Below are 18,580 nucleotides of genomic sequence, written 5' to 3'. Positions count from 1 at the left end.
TCCTTATGTGAAAACAGTGGCCGCCTACTTAATGATCCAGAATAGCTGAGATGAAGACATCATTCACAGCTGGTTGCAATGGTCTGTAGTGACAGTATTTTACATTCTGCCCTGCAAAAGAAAGACTGTTAACTCCACCGTACTACAGACACACACATTAATGCAAAAGCATTTTATTTTTCTACAATGCTAGATAAAAGGCTCAGGAATTTTACTATTTTAGTCAATTTCCCGTGAATAATAATCTCACCATTAATTAACAATGATTTCATTGCACACTGTAACTTGAAGTGCCTTCTATAGTCTGTGCTAAATAAGGGGCAACATAGACTCTTGACAGTGTCTCACCTCTAACTGAAGTGCCTCTGCAGTAGCTCTTTTCTTGCCTCCTGAGCTTCCTTGCTGCCCTCCTTCCCAGCCTCTCCCTCACTTCCCTCTTCTCTTTCCTCCACTGGTACCTCCAGGCCACGACTTAATGCCATATTGTGTAGCACACAGCAGGCTACAAAGATTTGACTGACTTTGAGGGGACTGTATTGAAGAGATCCCCCGCGCCGGCTTAAACAGCGAAACCTTGATTTGAGACAGCAGAACACATGGGACACGACATTGAGGGCTGCTCCGTGAGATGAATTGTACCGCAAATCTGCTGGAGACTGAGGGTCTTCTATTGGGGTCATCAGCCAGGGCTTCTGAATGTAACAGCGCCCTCCTGTGAGGCAAGGAACATGAGAGAGGCAGAGTGAGGGAACTGAAAGGATGGAAGTGAGGTGCCTTTTCCGGAAGGCTTTGAGATAAATCTTTGTCAGGGTTTGCTTTTTTTATTTTTTTCTTCTGTGTAATCATGCACACTAAGGATTTGTTTAAACTTTACAAAAAAGCTGAGAAAAATGTCTGTGAGGACTTGACATTGCAGTTTTTAACCACAGTGGGCTATGCAGAGTATCAGTGATAAATGTGAACAGTGTATAGTTAGGGGAGACAAGTTTCAAACACACACTGTGCTTACCTACTAGCCAGAATTCTTCATCTTTATTTTGGTTCTGGAACATGTGGCCCAGGCTTGATTGTCCTAAAACATCCTCCTCTGACATAGAGCCTGGATATTCTGACACTATCTGTGTCAGTGCCCCTCTGGCGTCGCAAACAGCCTGCATGTGCATTGAATGATAACGCCAGCGATTGCGATATTGACTTTCATGATCTGAAGGGGGCTTTAGTGCCACATGAGTGCAGCCAACTGCCCCCACTGCTCCAGGGAAGCCATGAATTCTCAGAAAATCTCGTGCAGCGGCCCTGCGCTGGATATGGCCTCTTGGAAATCTGATGAACCTATGGGCCCTACGTACAATGGCTTCAGTGACTTGTGTCACACAACGGGACATACTAGCTTGGCTGATCCCTGCTGCGTCACCTGCTGGTGTCTGGAATGTACCAGATGTGTAGAAGTCCAGGGCAGCTGTCACTTTGACATACACGGGCAGGGCATGTGAGCGTCCTGTGGAGGGCTGCAGATCGCGCTCTAGCAAGTGACACAAATCACGGATGAGGGCTGGGTGAAGACGATAACGCTGCATAACTACTTCCTCAGGTAAGTTCAAGAACTGTGTGCGGGCACGGAAAATACGTTCCTGAGGTGGCCGTCGCCGCCGGCGGACATGAGCACGTTGAGCAAGCAGTAGAAGAGCCATATGTCTGCCACAACAGGGGGACTCCAGCGTGACAGCCAATGGACCTGATAAGAAACAATGTCATATTTAAAAACTATGGAGCAGAAATTTCTGATGAAAGGCCTGTATCTAAGGCTGCATCTAGATGAGCATTTTCTTCTTTTTTTTTTTTTTTATAAATTTTATTGGAAACTATTCAAAACAAGTCTCCATTCACATATATGGGATTCAGTGGCGATCTTAATAATAACTTAAAAAAAAAAAGCAGCCCTGTTCCGGTTGTGTAACAAGAACTGTCTCATTTTCTGTGATATTGGACAGGAAAGAAGAAGAAAAAAAAAAAAAAAAATCATCTAACCTTAGTACAATAAACAAAAAGGTGTCTAGTGACATAAGTGTGTATTACAAATGATGTATGCCTACTACTCCCCTTCAATATGGATAGCATCAGTTATCACAGATATGTTATACAATAGTAACACAGCTTGTATTATATCATGGCAACTGTTACCAAATAAACTGATCTGTATGTATAAGTTTATATAGCACCAAGCAAGTGTGTTGCGCTTTACAAGAACACAATAGAGGGAGCAAAATACAAAACTGGGAGATAAAAAGTGCAGTATTGCAGTAGCAGGTATTGGGAAACAAAAGGAAGAGGCCTAGGGAAGCTTGATCTTATTAGGTAGGTATACAGGCAAACAAATTGAAACAGCAGGTGACAATGTACTGTGCATATTAATCTTGCCTGGAGGGGTCAATAATATATTTGACTGCTAAACTAAGCCAGTGGTACTTTAGAAGATATGTTTTGAAGGTATGAAATGAGGATTGTAGATGTTGTAAAACAGAAAGTGCATCAAACTGAGATGTGCAAACAGCTGTAGCACAATACTTTCTGAAGATAGGGAAGCAGTGTTTGGTACATTGACTTGGTAAAAACTGGACTCTGAACAGGGAGCATCAGAATGGTTACAAGCAGTACACCTACATTTACACATTACACTGAAATGGTGTTAATGTATATCTACCACAGTGCCCTCTAGGGTGGCAAAGACTGCCAACTTGACATGATATTGCCAACTGCAAATGATGAGAATTCAGGTCATTTTTCATTTTAATAATCAGTTTAAAAAAATATGCATCATACAGAATAAGCACAGATGCTAATAAGTAAGACTGGTGAGCTGAAATACACAAATTATACAATGCAGTTTATCAATTCACAAAGAAAGGATAAACTTAAAAGGACACACTTTCAAAACTTGGAAAAGATGAATTATGCAGCAGCACACACATGCATTTTTAATAAAGATATAAATATTTTACTACCTACACTAAGTAGTTGAATTATTCATATATGACATTTTACTGTCTATACACATAGCTTTCTTTTCAGTGATATTTGTTCCCCTGGCTATACTGTGTAGTGTGTCCTCTGCCTGACATGCACTAGTACCCTGGTCTCCTGGCTGCCTGCTCACATACATTGTACACTCACCTCCCAGGTCCTTTGTCTTTTCATCTCATTAATATGCATGGCGTCACCAGAGCCTAATGAATATTCATGAACGTCTACGCCCACATCGGAAGCTCTCTTCGCTGTCGGACGTCATAGTTGTGCGCCGGAAGTGGCGGCTGTGTGTGTCATGGCGGCAGAGGAGCCATCTGCCAGCTCTCAGGTGCTACCTCCTGATGTACAGGACACAGGCCGGGGCGGGTTCCGCTGCCTCCTGTGCGGGGTTAGCATCCCGAATCGTGAGTGAGCCATGTGTCTGTTGTAGCTGGTATACCCTGGTGCAGTGGTGGCTTATATGTGACACACTACCATCACACTAGTGCAATGACACACAGCATACGTAGTATCTCACTGCTAGACAAGCTGCTGCTCGTTACCACTGTGGAACTTCAAGCCCCAGTATGCTTTGCCAGGGAATGTTATGCTAGAGCTTCTATGTATATGTTTCATGCTATTGTATGTTTATATTTGTTATGATTCCCATAGTATACAGTGCTATATGATATGTTGGTGCTTTATAAATAAATGATAATAATAATATGCCACTTGTTTTCTCCCATGCTACGGAGTTTGCAGATTTTATGGCATTCAGTATCTAGGGACAGCCTGACCCCATTAGCTGCTAAGTAATCAGATGTGCTGTTACAACAGGTTTTACTTACTAAGGATTTACTAAACGTCCCCATATACAAGACGTCTTGTAAGAATAACATTATTTTGGTATTTGATTTATTGAACTTATAGGGGGGAATTCACTTGGCTGCGTTACTTGAAAAAGTAATGCGACCTGTGCACTATTACCGTTATTACATTAATATTGCGTGTAAAAACCGTTATTACAGTAGTTTTAATGCCGTGCGAGCAGAAAGCCAGGTTAATATTACCGTAATAACGGCAATATGTTTAATGCGGCGGTACTTCGGGGGGAATTGAATTCCCCTCATATATTTACTATACTAAAGGGCAGATTCAATTGGCCCCTTAGAATAGTAAATATACTAAGGCTGCACATTTTTAACGTTTCTACAGTAAAAATGAACGCTCATTTTTGCCACACCTCTATGGGATGCGAGCAAAAATGGAGATTTCCGTATAAAAAAATAAAATATATGCGCATTATTATCCTAACTACGGTAGTTTCTCAATTAACTTTTGCTTGCAACTCTGTGAGTAGTAACAATAATAATGCACAGCTATTAACTTAGTAATGGTAAAAGTGCGTGGGATTGAATCTACCCGTAAATGTACTAATATGAACACACTTGGAGGTGTTGTCCCTTTCAGTTGATCTTGGCAGTCAACAAGGGGAGGGGGAGAGGAATCTCAATTCTACATTTTTTTTTTTTTTTTTTTCAAATAACACTTTATCAGTACCATCTAATGTGTACAAACATGATTAAAAAACAATCTCTATCTTACACAAAGAACACAGAAAATAATAGTGCAATGTGTAGATAGTAATAACTGCACAATGAACACAAAGATGGAGTAGCATGATGTTGATGCCTGTTTTAGGTATAAATAAAAGTGAGGGGGGAGGAAAAGGGAGACGGGGGGGGGGGGGGGGGAATCTTTTGGGCAACAGATCAGCGGAAGGCTACATTTATATATTTTGTCATAGTTATCACAATAAACCAGCTGCATGTATGAAAGAAACTGCATATTTATTTATGAGCACGTTTTTGGGCTGTAAAGTAGCATCTTTAGGAGATGCATTTGTGGATCAGGTTATGATCCTAGTTATGCTGGAAAAGCCCCTTCAGTAAGAGGGTGTCCCAGCGAAAAGACAATTCCCATGAGCGAGCGTAAGTTTTGGGTTCTGTCCCCTGCTAAACTGCACATTCACCAGTAACTTGACAGAGGGATCTAAAAAGAACCCTCAATCTATCGCCTTGTGATACAGTGCCCATAGATGTCAGCTGTTAATGTAATTTTCAGATGTGTTGCCAACCAACTCCAGTTTGCCTTCTCCATAGAAAATTATGACATTAAATAGCCCAATGCTAAGATTTGCCAATTATACTTTCTTTAAGGCAAATAAATGCTTGATAAATAAGCCCTAAGATCCATCTGTCCAATGTTTATGATGTTATGCTTGATTCATTCTTATCTTGCCTAACTGACAAGTTTAACTATGTTAAAAGACCAGTACAGTACAGGTTTATGGATAACAGGTTTCTGTAGCACAACGTTATTAAAAATAGAAAAAAAAAAGCATAATTGCTGCTATTCGGTAAGTCATTATGTATTTGTGCATGACATTTAGTGCTTCTTTCTGTGGTCACTATGATGAGCAATTGTAAACAATTTGGGGTAGTGGGAAAGAAAAGGTTAATTGTGAAGTATATGTTAGGCATGGTGCTTCAAACTAGGATAATATTCTGGATAATAGAGCCTTCTATATCTAAATTACAAGTTGATTTATGAAACTGCGATTTGTAATATTTATAAGTAAACATTAGAGATGTAGCAGAAGTACAATTTATTTGAGGTGTTGCTTTGTTCTTTGGAGTATGTATTTTTCTTTTCCAGACAATTTCCTGCTTGTAAGTTTATTGAAGGAAACTGGTGCTTTTTAGTACTTAAAATAACTAAAACAGAGGACAATAGCTTGCATCTTTTGAGATGGGGTCTTGCTTTAGATATTCGCGAATGTTAACAGATGGATCGTTATATATTAGGTTAGCATAGTTTGCATTTAAGCTCTTTTTCAGGAACACCAGTGCTGAGAAGTACACCTAAGTGTCGCATGTATAACTGTCCAGATGGACCTTAGATGTTCTTCAGCCCCAATCATGACATGTTTATTGACCTTGATTATAATGTAATTTTTGCATTCTGAATTCTCATTTTCAATAAACATCATCTTCTAAAGCAGTGCTTTAAGAGGAAAAATTGATTTGTGAAGATTTTACAGATGTTAGTGTTTTTCCACAGTTACACAGACATTTTAATTGAGCCTTTAAAGCTGCAGCACTGCCTAAGAAATCATTTTTCTAATGTGGTCCTTCCCTCTAGCCAGAGCCCTGTGAAAAACATATGCATATAGCAGCCCATAGGGCTCCAGTTCTCTCTCAGCCCCTGACGAGACCCGGGGAAGTGTGCGTGTGTGATTGGTCCTCCCGTTCACAATCAAGAGATTGTGTACGGGAGGACCAATCCCAAGCTGCACACCCCATCTGCTGCCATTCAATATTGGATAACAAAATTAATTTGTAATTTTTTATTAAAGAACTATCAGCCCTGGGAAAAAGCACTCCATGGAGCTGCAGCCGGGGATCCAGCTGGGGGATGGGTGTCTGGGCAACCAAATAAGCTACTTTATGTATTGCTGTGTGTATTGGTTTTTAAATAGTGGTGTAAATACTTTAGGAGCACTTTGCAAATAATTCATATAATAGGTGAGTAGAATTTCGTCTGACTTTTTTGTTTGTATTTATCATTTATTTAACAGATCCAAGCCTCATTGATCACCTTCGTGGACGGCGTCACACTGCGTTGTGTGTGGAGCGGAACAGGCGCCAGCAGCAGCAGGAGCACAGTGTTTTTGTCAGTGGCTTCTCAAAGGGAACCACAGAGGAACAACTTAAAGATGTCTTTCAAGCAATATCCTCTGTAAAGAATATTGTCATGGATAAGGACCGGGTTAGAACCTCATTTTTTTCTGTCCTATGATACTAATGACACTATTCAAGCCTTGAAACCGAACTGCCCTTGGCCCTGCATGACTTCATGTTTCTACTAATACTGTCTACTTTTGGAATATATGAGTATATACAAATGGGTGTTGTGGTATATTATACACACGTTAAAACTGAGGCCAACATTTGCAAATGGGATCATAATCCATTGTGCATTTTTATGAACATAATTGCATACTATTTGCACATGATTGGACATGCATTGTAGAAATCATTTATTAAATACAATACACACAGCCTAATATGGAACATACATGTACGTGCCTAGAGACAACTAACATCTGAAGACTGGATCAAGTTGTTAAAGTGGCCCCATTGAAGAGGATCTGGTAACAGGTCCTCTGATGTCATTTTATTGATTTACTCCATTGTGCATTATGTAGTTATTAAAACATGAGGTTACTCTCTGCTGGCATGAATGTGGCCAGAGAGTGTCATCTCTGCAGTTAGTACTCTGATTTTTCTCCATCACAACAGGGGTGATTCTATATAGCTTAAAATTTGCTCTATTTCATCTCCTAATCCTGGGGGCTAGAAAGCACCTGATTAAGCTTGTTGGGCCTATAGCCCGTGTTTAATTGCTGTATCTTGGGAATCCCCAAGCCCTCCAACTAGATCTTAAACAGTCACACATATTTGGAAAACATATCAAATGGATTGTATGACTAGCATTTGAGGAATTTCTCTTTCTTTTTATAAAACCTGCACGACTTATCTATTTATAATCCGCCCTTCCTACTATGTGAATAAACCCATCCTTCTGAGGTGATTTGTCCTGGTTCAGTTGAATTTTGTCTGTTATTACCCTTTGTTTTCAAAGCGCCCGAGTTGATCCAGACCCCACAGCCCTCTTTACCCAACCATCCCCCATCTCTTCCTTTTTCTTTTCCATTCCCCCTTCCTTTGCTATCTTGTGCTCCAACGATGTTAAACTCTCTCATCGAATGCTTAATTTTTTGCTTTACCAGGCTCTTTTTGTTGCAATTTAAAACATTTATTTTGTAGTCCTGTCATGTGCCATTGACCTTGTGCTTGAATCCTGGTATTTGTTGCTTTTGAAAATAGCCTATGATGCATGCTCTAAAACGGCTCTCCTGCAGATCACACAGCAGGAGAGCTGTGACGTATAGAGGAAGCTTGCCCAGGAGAGCATAGTGTAGTCTGATAAATAGACTCAGAAGAGGAGCCAGTCTGTCACGTGTCCAGCATAGCACATAAAGAGCGCACTGAATGTAATGCTGTCAGTGAAACCCTATTTTGTTTTGTTTTATTGCTAACTAAATTGTGCACAAGCAGTTATGTAGTAAAGCAATAAGACCTCAGATGATCTCTAATGTTTATTCTATTAACACAGGGACATAATTTGGGTATAACTACTAGCTTTTGCAGCGCTATTTACACTGCTAACAATGTGAGGTATGTGTTTATGCACCTCCTGTGAGTGGTTTTGTCTATTCTAACTACCTGGTCTTCCTTTGTAGGGTCTTTATGCCATTGTAGAGTTTGAGAGCCAGGATGGGGTTTGCCTGGCACTTTCACAGACTAATATTACATTAGAGGGCCAGCGTCTGAAAGTGAAACCTCGAAAAAAAAAGGAGTTTAAAAAAAAGAAAGGAGGAACACAACGGAATCTTCAGCCCCCCGATCCAGAAGCCCTAAGCAAATTGCTGATGCGCTGCACTGATGTGAGTGTTAGTGGGGCAGAATGTATGTATGTTCTCTGTATGTTTGTGTGGTGTAAATTATTCTGTATTCTCTGTACTGTGCTACGTAATATGATTGGTGCTACATAAATAAGCCATAATAGAGGGAGAGATGAAAGTTATGGATCTGAACTTGTGAAACAAGGAAACATTTGCAAGACAGTGAAAAATTAAAATGGAGTTTGATACTAGTGGTTAGATTGAAACAGTGAAAAAGAATGAAGTAGTCCGAGTACATTATAAAAACACAAATGTGTTGATTTTTTTCTCTTTAAGGTGGAGGATCAGATGAAAAGCATGGTCACTCTATGTTCTCCCTCTCACCACGAGAGTCGTCTTCGGGAACTGCTTCTTTCTCTACTTCGAGAAACCTTCACTGAGTTCTTTCCAGGTGATTAGAAGACTATATGACCAAGTTTGATTCACTATGTGTATGCTGCCTATGGGTTATTGTCTATATGTTTTTATATTGACAGGTTGTCAGCTTCTCCCTTTCGGTTCCTCTGTAAATGGCTTTGAAATCAGTGGCTGTGACCTGGATTTGTACTTGGAACTGGGAGAGAATGATGGGAAAGAAAAAGACGACTTAAACAGAGATAATGAGGGTATAGAGAAAGTAGATTTGGAGGTAGAGAATTTAGAAAAAGATGTGAGGATTGAAAAAGATCAAGAAGATAGTGATGACTTGCAGAAAGACGATATATGTTCAGAGGAGGAGGATGAGATAGAAGAACTAATGGATGCTGGAGACAATGAGGTGAGATCCTGTCTGTGTTTAGCTATAATGATATCATCTCTTAACAAAGTGAAGCAGAGAACCTTTAGTGCTGAGGTTGTCTATATTATAAAGGTTTAACTTGCAAGGCTGCAGAGATTGTCAAAAGCCACCTCCTTTTTCATCTTATGTTTAAAGGAATTTTCTGGTCAGGTGTAATAATGTTGTTAAGATCACAGCAAAAATGTGAGGGGTGGGTGTAATAACTTGGGTATTAGTGGCACAAGTGGACGAGTGTTACATGAGTCTAACATCTGACACGAGCATACACCACTCTTAACAATCATTCCATTGGTTATTACACCTGACCAGCTGGTTTATACAGATATTTTTTTTTTTTTTAAACTTTTTATTAGAAACATCTTTTCCCATAGAAAATGCATTACAGAATCTCAAGAGGTTAAACAGAAATAAATAACACATGTTTACATACAACAGATTCTCTCGCACTTGGGAGATAAATGTATATTTATCTATCTAATACTGCAAAGATGTTATTTTAACTTTTCAAGTTTGATGGGTATAAAAAGGGGGGGGGGGTGTAAATGATTCACGCATCCAGTAAGAGAACAAGTATGTTTGCTTAGGAATATCTTTCCACTAGAACTGAAGTGGAGATTGATTGTGATATATGGCCCATGGGGTCCAGGTTTTGTAGAAGGAGACGGAGGAGCCCCTCAGCACACTAGTAATGTGTTCCATCTGGTAAGTGTGCCAGATCCGACTGCAGAGCATCTGGAGTGTTGGTGGTGTGGAGCTTTTCCAAGAGGCCGCTATTTGACATGTGGCAGCACTGATGATGTGCCTAAAGAGTTTGTGAGCAGATCTAGTAAGGTCTGGAATGGGTAGTGGCAGTAAGATGTGCTGAGGGTCAGGTGGTATGTGAGCATTTAGGATTGTTGAGGCTAGAGCAAGAACTGCTGCCCAGTATGGGCGGATCCCCGGACAGTCCCACCATATATGCATGAATGTTCCCGTCTGACCACAGTTTCTCCAACAATCAGCGCTGGTCTGTGGGTATATTTTTTGTAATCTCGAGGGGACATAATACCATCTGTGCAACAGTTTGTTAGCATTTTCTTTAATGCGGACATTTATAGAACAGTGAGCCGTACCATCAAATACATCCGACCATTCTTCCTCATCCAGTACAGTCCCCAGGTCAGCCTCCCACTGCGTCTGAAAGCGATCCTTAACAGGCGGAGTGACAGGAAGTAAAGTATTATATAGAATAGAAATGAGACCTTTGGAGGCTGGGCCCGAAAGACATAGATTCTCAAATGTGGTAGATGGCCTGGAAGACAGTTGAGCTTTGACTGTTTGGTGGTAGTGCCTAATCTGAAGATACTGATGGAACTGGCTCGGAGCAAAGCCACACTGTTCAACTAACTCTGAGAATTGTGGAAATAATGCTGTTCTGGTTATATGATTGAGTAACAGCAGCTTGCCCTTAACTGCCCATTTCATATACATAGAGCGAGATAATCCGGGCGTAAAGGCTGGGTTAGGCCACAAAGGTACTAGAATCGAAGGGGTAGGACAGAGGGAAGCTAAGCGATTGTATCTAGACCAAATTGATAAAGACAGGGCCAGAACTGGATGGGCTCGGACAGAGACCGGGCGCTGTGTGGCTGGTAGCCATAGTACAGAGCAGATCGGTGGGCCACCCAGTATGTCCGACTCTATGTCCACCCATATCCTAGTTCCAGGGGGAGAATGCCATTGTACACACTGGGCCAGCCTTTGCAGCGTAATAGTAATTGCGGATGCTAGGGATGCCAAGACCACCCGCAGCGGGAGAGCGCTGTAGAATGTGAGCAGATATCCTGGGTCTCTTGTTCGACCATATAAACTGCATTATTAATGTTTGTAACATTTTTAGGATAGAGGGGGGGACCCCGATAGGAAGAGTGTGGAAAAGGTACAATAACCTTGGGAGCAAGTTCATTTTCGCAGACGTTATCCTCCCCACCCAGGATATCATGAGTTTGTCCCATGCTTTTAAGTCTTTTCTTATACAGGCTATGAGGGGGGGGGGGGGTAATTAGCCTGGTAGATATCTTCCACCTTTCTGGTAAGGGCTATGCCCAAGTGGTTTATACAGATTTTATTTAATCTATAATGGTGTTTTTCATTCCTCAGAATTAATGCATAGGAGTACAAATGCATAACTTATTGACACTGGTGGATGTATCCATCTTGTTGAGGAAACTCCACTAAGGACTTTAAATTGTCAGTGATCCTTTTATTAATCAAACCAAAGCATAAAAAAAGCAAAATGAATTCACCATAGAGCAGTCCTGACAGTCATCATTTCTCTACAAGGATCCACAAACTTATACAGATGAAGACATTGTTTATTTGTGCATATGTGATACCGATTAAATTTCAGCTTTGCAGAGCAAGATAATTATTTTTTATTGAAAATATAATTCAAGGACACTTAAAGCCAAATCACTGTCTAGTAGATTTCCATAGGACAAAACTAAAACTCCAGCTTTCTAAGTTATCTCTTAGGCCAATATTACACCTGAAAAGTTAAGGTGACATTTGTACTTTTTTCAGACGAGCACTAATGCTGCAATAGTAATGAATGCAATTTGACTATATATGTAATTAGCTTTTTCACTTTTAACCATCATCCTCTGTGCCTTACAGAATATCACTCCCGGCCTGTCCTTGCAGGGACTCTCCCATGAAGAGATCCTTAATGTTGTAGAAAGGGTATTACGACAATGTGTTCCTGGAGTACATGGGGTTCAGAGTGTTCCTTCCGCACGGCGTCCAGTTGTAAGGTTTCAGCACAAGACATCTGGGCTGAGGGGAGATATCACTCTAAACAACAGGTGAAACCGCTGAGCTATTGTGCCAATTTTACCCCCTCAATTAATATATTTTTATAGTTTTGTTGCATCTTATCACACTCACAGACTTTCGCCTTCTTATATGTCTTTGTAAACCAGGCTTGCTCTACGTAACTCCTCCTTCTTGCGCCTCTGTTCTAATCTAGACCCTCGGGTCACACAGCTTGTGTACACAGTACGATACTGGGCCCGGATGAACCAACTTGCAGGTGAGGATGAGGAGCAACGATTGGGATAGGGAGGTACAAATATGGGAGGACAAGGCCTACACAAACATTAATGAACTTATAAGTTGGGGTTGCATTAAAAGTGAAGAGTTGGGGATATAGTTGAGATGTGTTGTTGTGATGACACCTAATCTTGAACAAAGATCTGGTGAAATCTGCCATTCTCACTTATGTTCTGTATTTCCAACATCCAGGTAACCCATTAGGGGGCGGGCCTCTGCTGAATAATTATGCTTTGACGCTACTTATTATTTTTTTCCTACAAACGAGGAGCCCTCCAGTGATTCCCAGTGTAAGCCAGCTGAGAGAGATGGCTGGTGAGTGATATACAATTGTGAACTAACTACCTCAAGGCCTGTAGACCTGTTGCTGCAGTTGACACCATTTGTTTCTTACAGCAGATGAGGCTCCACATATGATTGATGGCTGGGACTGCACTTTCTCCTCTGACCCCACTCCAGTTCAAACTGATAGTGAAAACCAGCAGAGCCTAAGTGGGTGATTCGTAACATATTAATGTTTGGTTTTTTTCTTGCTGGATGGGATGTTCTAAGCATGATAATGCTATTCAGAAATGCAAGCAAAGATTGCAATTAAGTTTGATATGTTTTCTAATTACGTTAATGTTAATTTGTTAGATAATTAGTAGCTGCAGATTGACATACAAATTCGGTTATCCTGATAGTTTGGATAAAGTGAGACATTTTGCTGGATCACCCCAGTCCTTCTCAGTCTTTATAAATGCCATAACATTGCTGCTATAATAGATTCCAGTTTAATGTAAATGTGTTTTTTTTAGTATTTGCTTGAAAATTCCAAAAGCATAGATCTAAACAAGCTGATAAATAAAGCAATTAGTAAGTAAATAGGAAGTATTGTTATAATGTGATGCTTTATCATAAAACGACATCAAATGTTGAAGTCACATTTGTCTTTACCCTCTAACTCTTTATCCTTTATTTTTCCATTTTCACACAGGTTGTCTTCTTTCAGAGTTCTTCTCTTTTTTCTCATCTCTGGAGCTTCGTTCAAATGTTCTCTGCCTCCGTGATGGTCAAGTTCTGCCCCTCCCTTTTTCCTCCTCACCCCCCTCCTGGGCTGCAGGTTTCCGTTTCGGCTCCCTTAACATTCAGGATCCATTTGAACTGAATCATAATGTTTGTGGTAATGTCAGCTCTCGGATGGCTCGTCGCTTCTCCTCACAGTGTACAGCTGCTGCTAAGACCTGCCGCTCTCCTTTATACCACCTACGTTCTCCGTCCCGCCCTTGGGGCATCACTTTAATACTACTTCCTCCAGCTGCTGGGGAGGAAAAGGGAGATGGGACAGACATTTCTGTGTGCATTAAAGGGGCTTCAGTGGGGAATGTATTTGTAGCAGTGAAGAGGGTCTTAGTAGAGGTGTTGTTGTGTAGTTGTGAGAAGGAGCTGGGTAGGGAAAAGGCAGCAGAAAAAAGTGTCGGACAACTGGACAAAAGCAAGGATGTGGCAGTGGGGGAAAGTGAGTGTGAAAGTGAAAAGGCAGTGCCACGCCTGGAGGGGCTCATCATTGGTGACAAAGTATTGGAGATAACAGACGACAATATGAGTGAAGATGGGAAGAAGAATGAGTCAAATGGAAGGAAAAGGGAAAACACAGAAGAAATTCACAGCGATAGCAAGAAAAGGAGAAGGATGGAAAAGGCTAACAGAGATGCTTGTGCAAATGATCACAACAGCATAGTTCCTGGACAAGTTGTCTGTAAAGAAGAGCATGCAGCTGAAACATGCACAGGACTCTCCATGAGGGTGTATGTGTGGCATCGGGTGTGGGAGGGCAGACGCAAAGAGCGGAGGAGCTTGCAGGGAGAAGTAGCCCAAAGAATAAAACTGGAGACTGCAGTGTCCTATGCATTGTCTTCAGCAAAAGGCGAGAATAAAGGGGACAAGCCTCTAATAGAAATAACAGTGAAGGCTCAGCTGGGAAGTGAGGGGAATGTACAGCTGCAACTCACCCCAGATGCTGACTCGTATGGGTTCAGCACCACTTTCTTCCACTTTTTAAAGGGATTTTTGCCTTCAATGGTTAAAGACGTTTTAATGGGGGAAGACTGAATGTATTTAGAAGCCACCAATAAGGCTCAGGTCAGGGACAGAGATTAAAATCATTTTGGTCAAAGGCATATTGATCAGTTTTCTTGAAGAGTGATTGACTACTAGAATTGCAGTGTAAATAAAGTTTTATATGTTTACAAAAAACAGCTGTGATTGAACCTATTGTCAGTCCTTTTAGATCTAGCAACATTTGTTTAAACCAACATGTAGGTAACCAAGCTAGAAAAACAATTTGTAAACTTGATATGATTTCCAAACCCGCTGGCTGAATGAATACAGATTACACTCTACTGGTTTTCCGATAACTTCAAAAATGATGGCAAGTTTTCCAAATGTACAGTTCAGGTCTCATGTTTATCCTCCTGCAGATAGATTAATTTACCTTATTTTGATGTTCTGATCAGTTTTGCTAAGTTTTTTCAAGTTGTGATGGCTTTTCCTGAGGAAGTAAATTAGTAATAGTACTTAGTAGTTGTCCACATTTGTGTTAACATTTAAGTTGTTATGGTGATCCACCTCCAAATAACTTTGTTGCATTAGTCATGGCCAGCTGAAGACTAAAAATTGCATAGGTTCTCTTTCTGTGGAACTTGACAGTGATTTATTCACATGCTCTGATGGTTAACATGAAAATGACTTCTTAATACAAACATTTGGCATGGTGCTCCTACCATTGTCACTGATCCGACAGCTGTTTGTGCATGCAGTGTTCTTCATTAATCATCGTAGTCTACTCTTTTACTCCTGGAGATTAGTCATCCATATGTTCCAGGAGTAAAAGAGGGACACAAGATAAAGAGGATTAAAACTATAAAAAAAAATTGCTCCTGAATGTGCTATTATATTTTAATTAAAACCTAATACATTTTAAATGTAAAAATGGCCCTGATGCAGCATAGTATGGATAGAATAAAAGATGTATCGATATACCAATCAACACACATGGTAACAGGCTAGATCAAAGGTGGGCATCTAGGAGCACTCACAAGGGGCAGATACTGTCCCACATCTTAGATTTAGAGTGCCACATAATTTTGGGTCTACAAGGAAGGATTAATAGCATAACCTACATATGCACCACACAACGTTCTGATGGCTAACAATCTCATGCCCACAACAGCTCTATATACAGCCCTCTGCCCTGTATTATACCCACCACAACACCATTATTCCCACAATTTAAAGTCCTCTTTCTGATATAACAGGCCCAACCCACCAAAATAGCCCCTTGTTCCCAATATTACACCCCCAGCAATCTAATCTGTGTGGGGTGTGTATCTTCTCTACATGTTTGTGTGGGTTTCCTGCAGGTGCTCTGCTTTCCTCCGACTGTCCAAATCCATATCGGTAGTTTATTTGGCTTCTGATGAAATTAACACTAGTATGTGTGTTTGTGTTGGGGAATACAGATTGTAAGCTCCAGTGGGGGAGGGACTGATATGAAAGATTACATTATGTACAGTGCTGTGTAATTTGGTAGTGCACAATAATTAACTGTTTATAAATGCTGCAGAAGGCTGGCAGCAGGGCAGTACCTGGAACCTTTCTCTGACAACTAAACCAGAATGCATCAATTCTCAGGCCTAGACTGGCTGATATGCCAAGACAAATATAAGTACACGAAGGAAGACCTCCAAAGTGCCCCAGAGACATAATATCCTCAGATTAATAGAAATATCAGAATATAACCTGTTTTATTGCTGCATATAGTGGCAGAATGGCTGCCATCCTAATTGATTGTGCAAATACATATTTTAGGAATATGAGAACCCACAGTAAGATGAAGTACTGTCCTAGCCCTGCTTCCCAATTATGATAAAGTATTCCTCCTTAATGTATTTTAAAAACAGATTCAGTACTGTTTAAAAAACTATTCCTTGCTATGCAACACAAAGAGGTTGTGCCAGCCTGCATGGCACTATTCCAATAAATATAGATAATTTACACTGGTGTATCAATCAGTCCATTGTGGGACCTTACTGGCTAATGGTAATGCTGAATCATTTCAAGCAGCTAGCCCAGCCAGGGACTTGACTGGACCTCACTTTCCATGCATCTGATCAATGTTTATAGCAAAGAAGCATAATGACTAGGTATAATCCTTGTTCAAATATCCAGTCTTTTTTTTTTTTTTTTTTTTTTTTTTAAATTATTGTTTGTTCTCAATTGTAAAGCACTACAGAATATGCTCCCACCATATAAATGTTAATAAATAACAATTCCAGCCCACGGTCTCTAACTATCACACAGGTTATAGATCTACTGAATCGCCCCCACACAGCGTCTCACACCCCTATACACTTCAGGTTTGCCACCACCTTTTGAATATGGGCAATAGGACCCCAATTTACTGTCCCACACAAGGCTTCTGGTTACCCACAGGCTAGCAAGGCCCACACCAGCAAACAAAGGGTTAACTCTTCACACCTCCAGACTATTACACAGATGTAAATGCAAGCACACACTAGGCTTGTTAGTCAAATGTCAACAAATCACACTGGCATTCAAAGGGTTAACTTGGTCGAGCTATATTCTTAACAGGCTAATGTATTCGTTAAGAGTATCAAGGACGCAACTTACTAAATTTATAAATTTAATATACAAAGATACAGGGCATTAAGATATAAAAAAGCAATTCATAAACAATTGACATAACATACACAAGCAAAGCAATTTAAAATAAAAGGGTTTACATTCAGAGTATAACTTACTTGTGTTGTATAATCTGTGCCATGGGAAATTGGCTAGGAGGATGGATAGCTTATCAATGTGGATTGATTTCCCCAAAAGACTGATAATTTGTTGTAATTGGTCTCCGCTTTTTAAAGACACTTCTACACCTGTTCCTACCCCCAGGGGTTGTGGTCTGTGACACTTTTTCCAATCACCATTTGCATGTTGCCTGATTTACTACCCAATTCTACTATGTGACCTAACTTTTTTGTGGAGCGTCACACAATTGCAAATTTATTATTAATAGATCCCTTATGAATTTACCCATCTATTGATATCAAACAAGCCTCTGTGTGGTAAAATTCTTAATTTGACATATGAGCTGCCTTTCATCATGCGGAATATGTGGTTAATCGCTACTTTTATTGATTTTAAGTGGCATATTTTAAAACTGAATTCTTTTTGTTGTATATAAATTATAGCCAAGTCAGCACATGGTCTCTTTGAGCCAGACCCCATGCTGAGCTGTTTCTAAATCTATTCGGGTGTCAAAACTCCATCCCTGGCCAGGATATATCTCACTGCAGAGCCCTTAGAAGCTGCCACAGCTGACACCCTCTACTAACACTGGAATGTGCAGAGCCCCTGAATGCACAGACACACAGACTCTCTGGCTTCACATTTTACACTTTAGTAGCTCAACTTCTCAATCATCATCACCATTTATTTATATAGCGCCACTGATTCCGCAGCGCTGTACAGAGAACTCATTCACATCAGTCCCTGCCCCATTGGAGCTTACAGTCTAAATCAATGGATTTATTTGATATACCATATTTACACTGCAGTTATGATTTAGGCCTTAGTCCCCACAATTATGTGATGGGTTATCCCTCATAAGTAACTGTATGTTCTCTAAGTTCACAACAATGGGTATATAACAAAAGTGTATACAGGGGATCACTAGGAGTATGCTCTGATATATAAACTTTTAAGTAATCTTGGGAAGTACTACCTGCATAGGCAAACCGAGGTTGGGGTGTCTAGTGTCTGGAAACCCCCCTCCAAGCCTGGGGCACTGTATAGGTGAGGTGGCTGAACCCTGCCCCCGCGTCACACGGCTCTGCTCGAAAAGGGAGAGCTGCGTGCACCTAACAGTAGTGCACGCAGCATTGCCCATTTATATTATGGCGATAGGGAGAGTTGGAGAGCAGCCAAGCACTGTCTAAAATTATAGCTACGCCCCCATGCATGCTGGTCACGCCCACTGGCGGTGTGGTGTGGAAACCCCCCTCTACAAATTCTGCGTTTGCCCCTGACCTGGAAGGTCCTTTGCCCTGTCGTCCTGGACCGTT

General features: G+C 40.7%; 1 protein-coding gene across 3 annotated transcripts; it reads left to right on the top strand.

Moving 5' to 3' along the window:
* The first annotated feature begins 3,287 nt into the window (after positions 1–3,287).
* On the top strand, positions 3,288–14,690 carry TUT1 (terminal uridylyl transferase 1, U6 snRNA-specific). Of its 3 annotated transcripts, none has more exons than XM_075188563.1 (10): positions 3,288–3,428; positions 6,644–6,834; positions 8,372–8,575; positions 8,870–8,984; positions 9,070–9,350; positions 12,027–12,214; positions 12,332–12,441; positions 12,654–12,776; positions 12,861–12,953; positions 13,438–14,690. In XM_075188563.1, the coding sequence occupies exons 1-10, from the start codon at positions 3,320–3,322 to the stop codon at positions 14,550–14,552; spliced, it is 2,529 nt and encodes an 842-aa protein (XP_075044664.1). In that variant the 5' UTR covers positions 3,288–3,319; the 3' UTR covers positions 14,553–14,690. The 3 variants fall into 3 exon arrangements, with proteins under 3 accessions (XP_075044664.1, XP_075044663.1, XP_075044665.1); XM_075188562.1 differs by having other exon boundaries at positions 12,858–12,953; XM_075188564.1 differs by having other exon boundaries at positions 3,324–3,412; positions 12,858–12,953.
* The last annotated feature ends 3,890 nt before the right edge of the window (positions 14,691–18,580 follow it).

Source organism: Mixophyes fleayi, chromosome 10 (genome assembly GCF_038048845.1).
Source record: "Mixophyes fleayi isolate aMixFle1 chromosome 10, aMixFle1.hap1, whole genome shotgun sequence".
Lineage (NCBI taxonomy): Eukaryota > Metazoa > Chordata > Amphibia > Anura > Limnodynastidae > Mixophyes > Mixophyes fleayi.
Note: the sequence above shows the minus strand (reverse complement) of the source record. Positions and strands in the feature narration are given on the sequence as shown.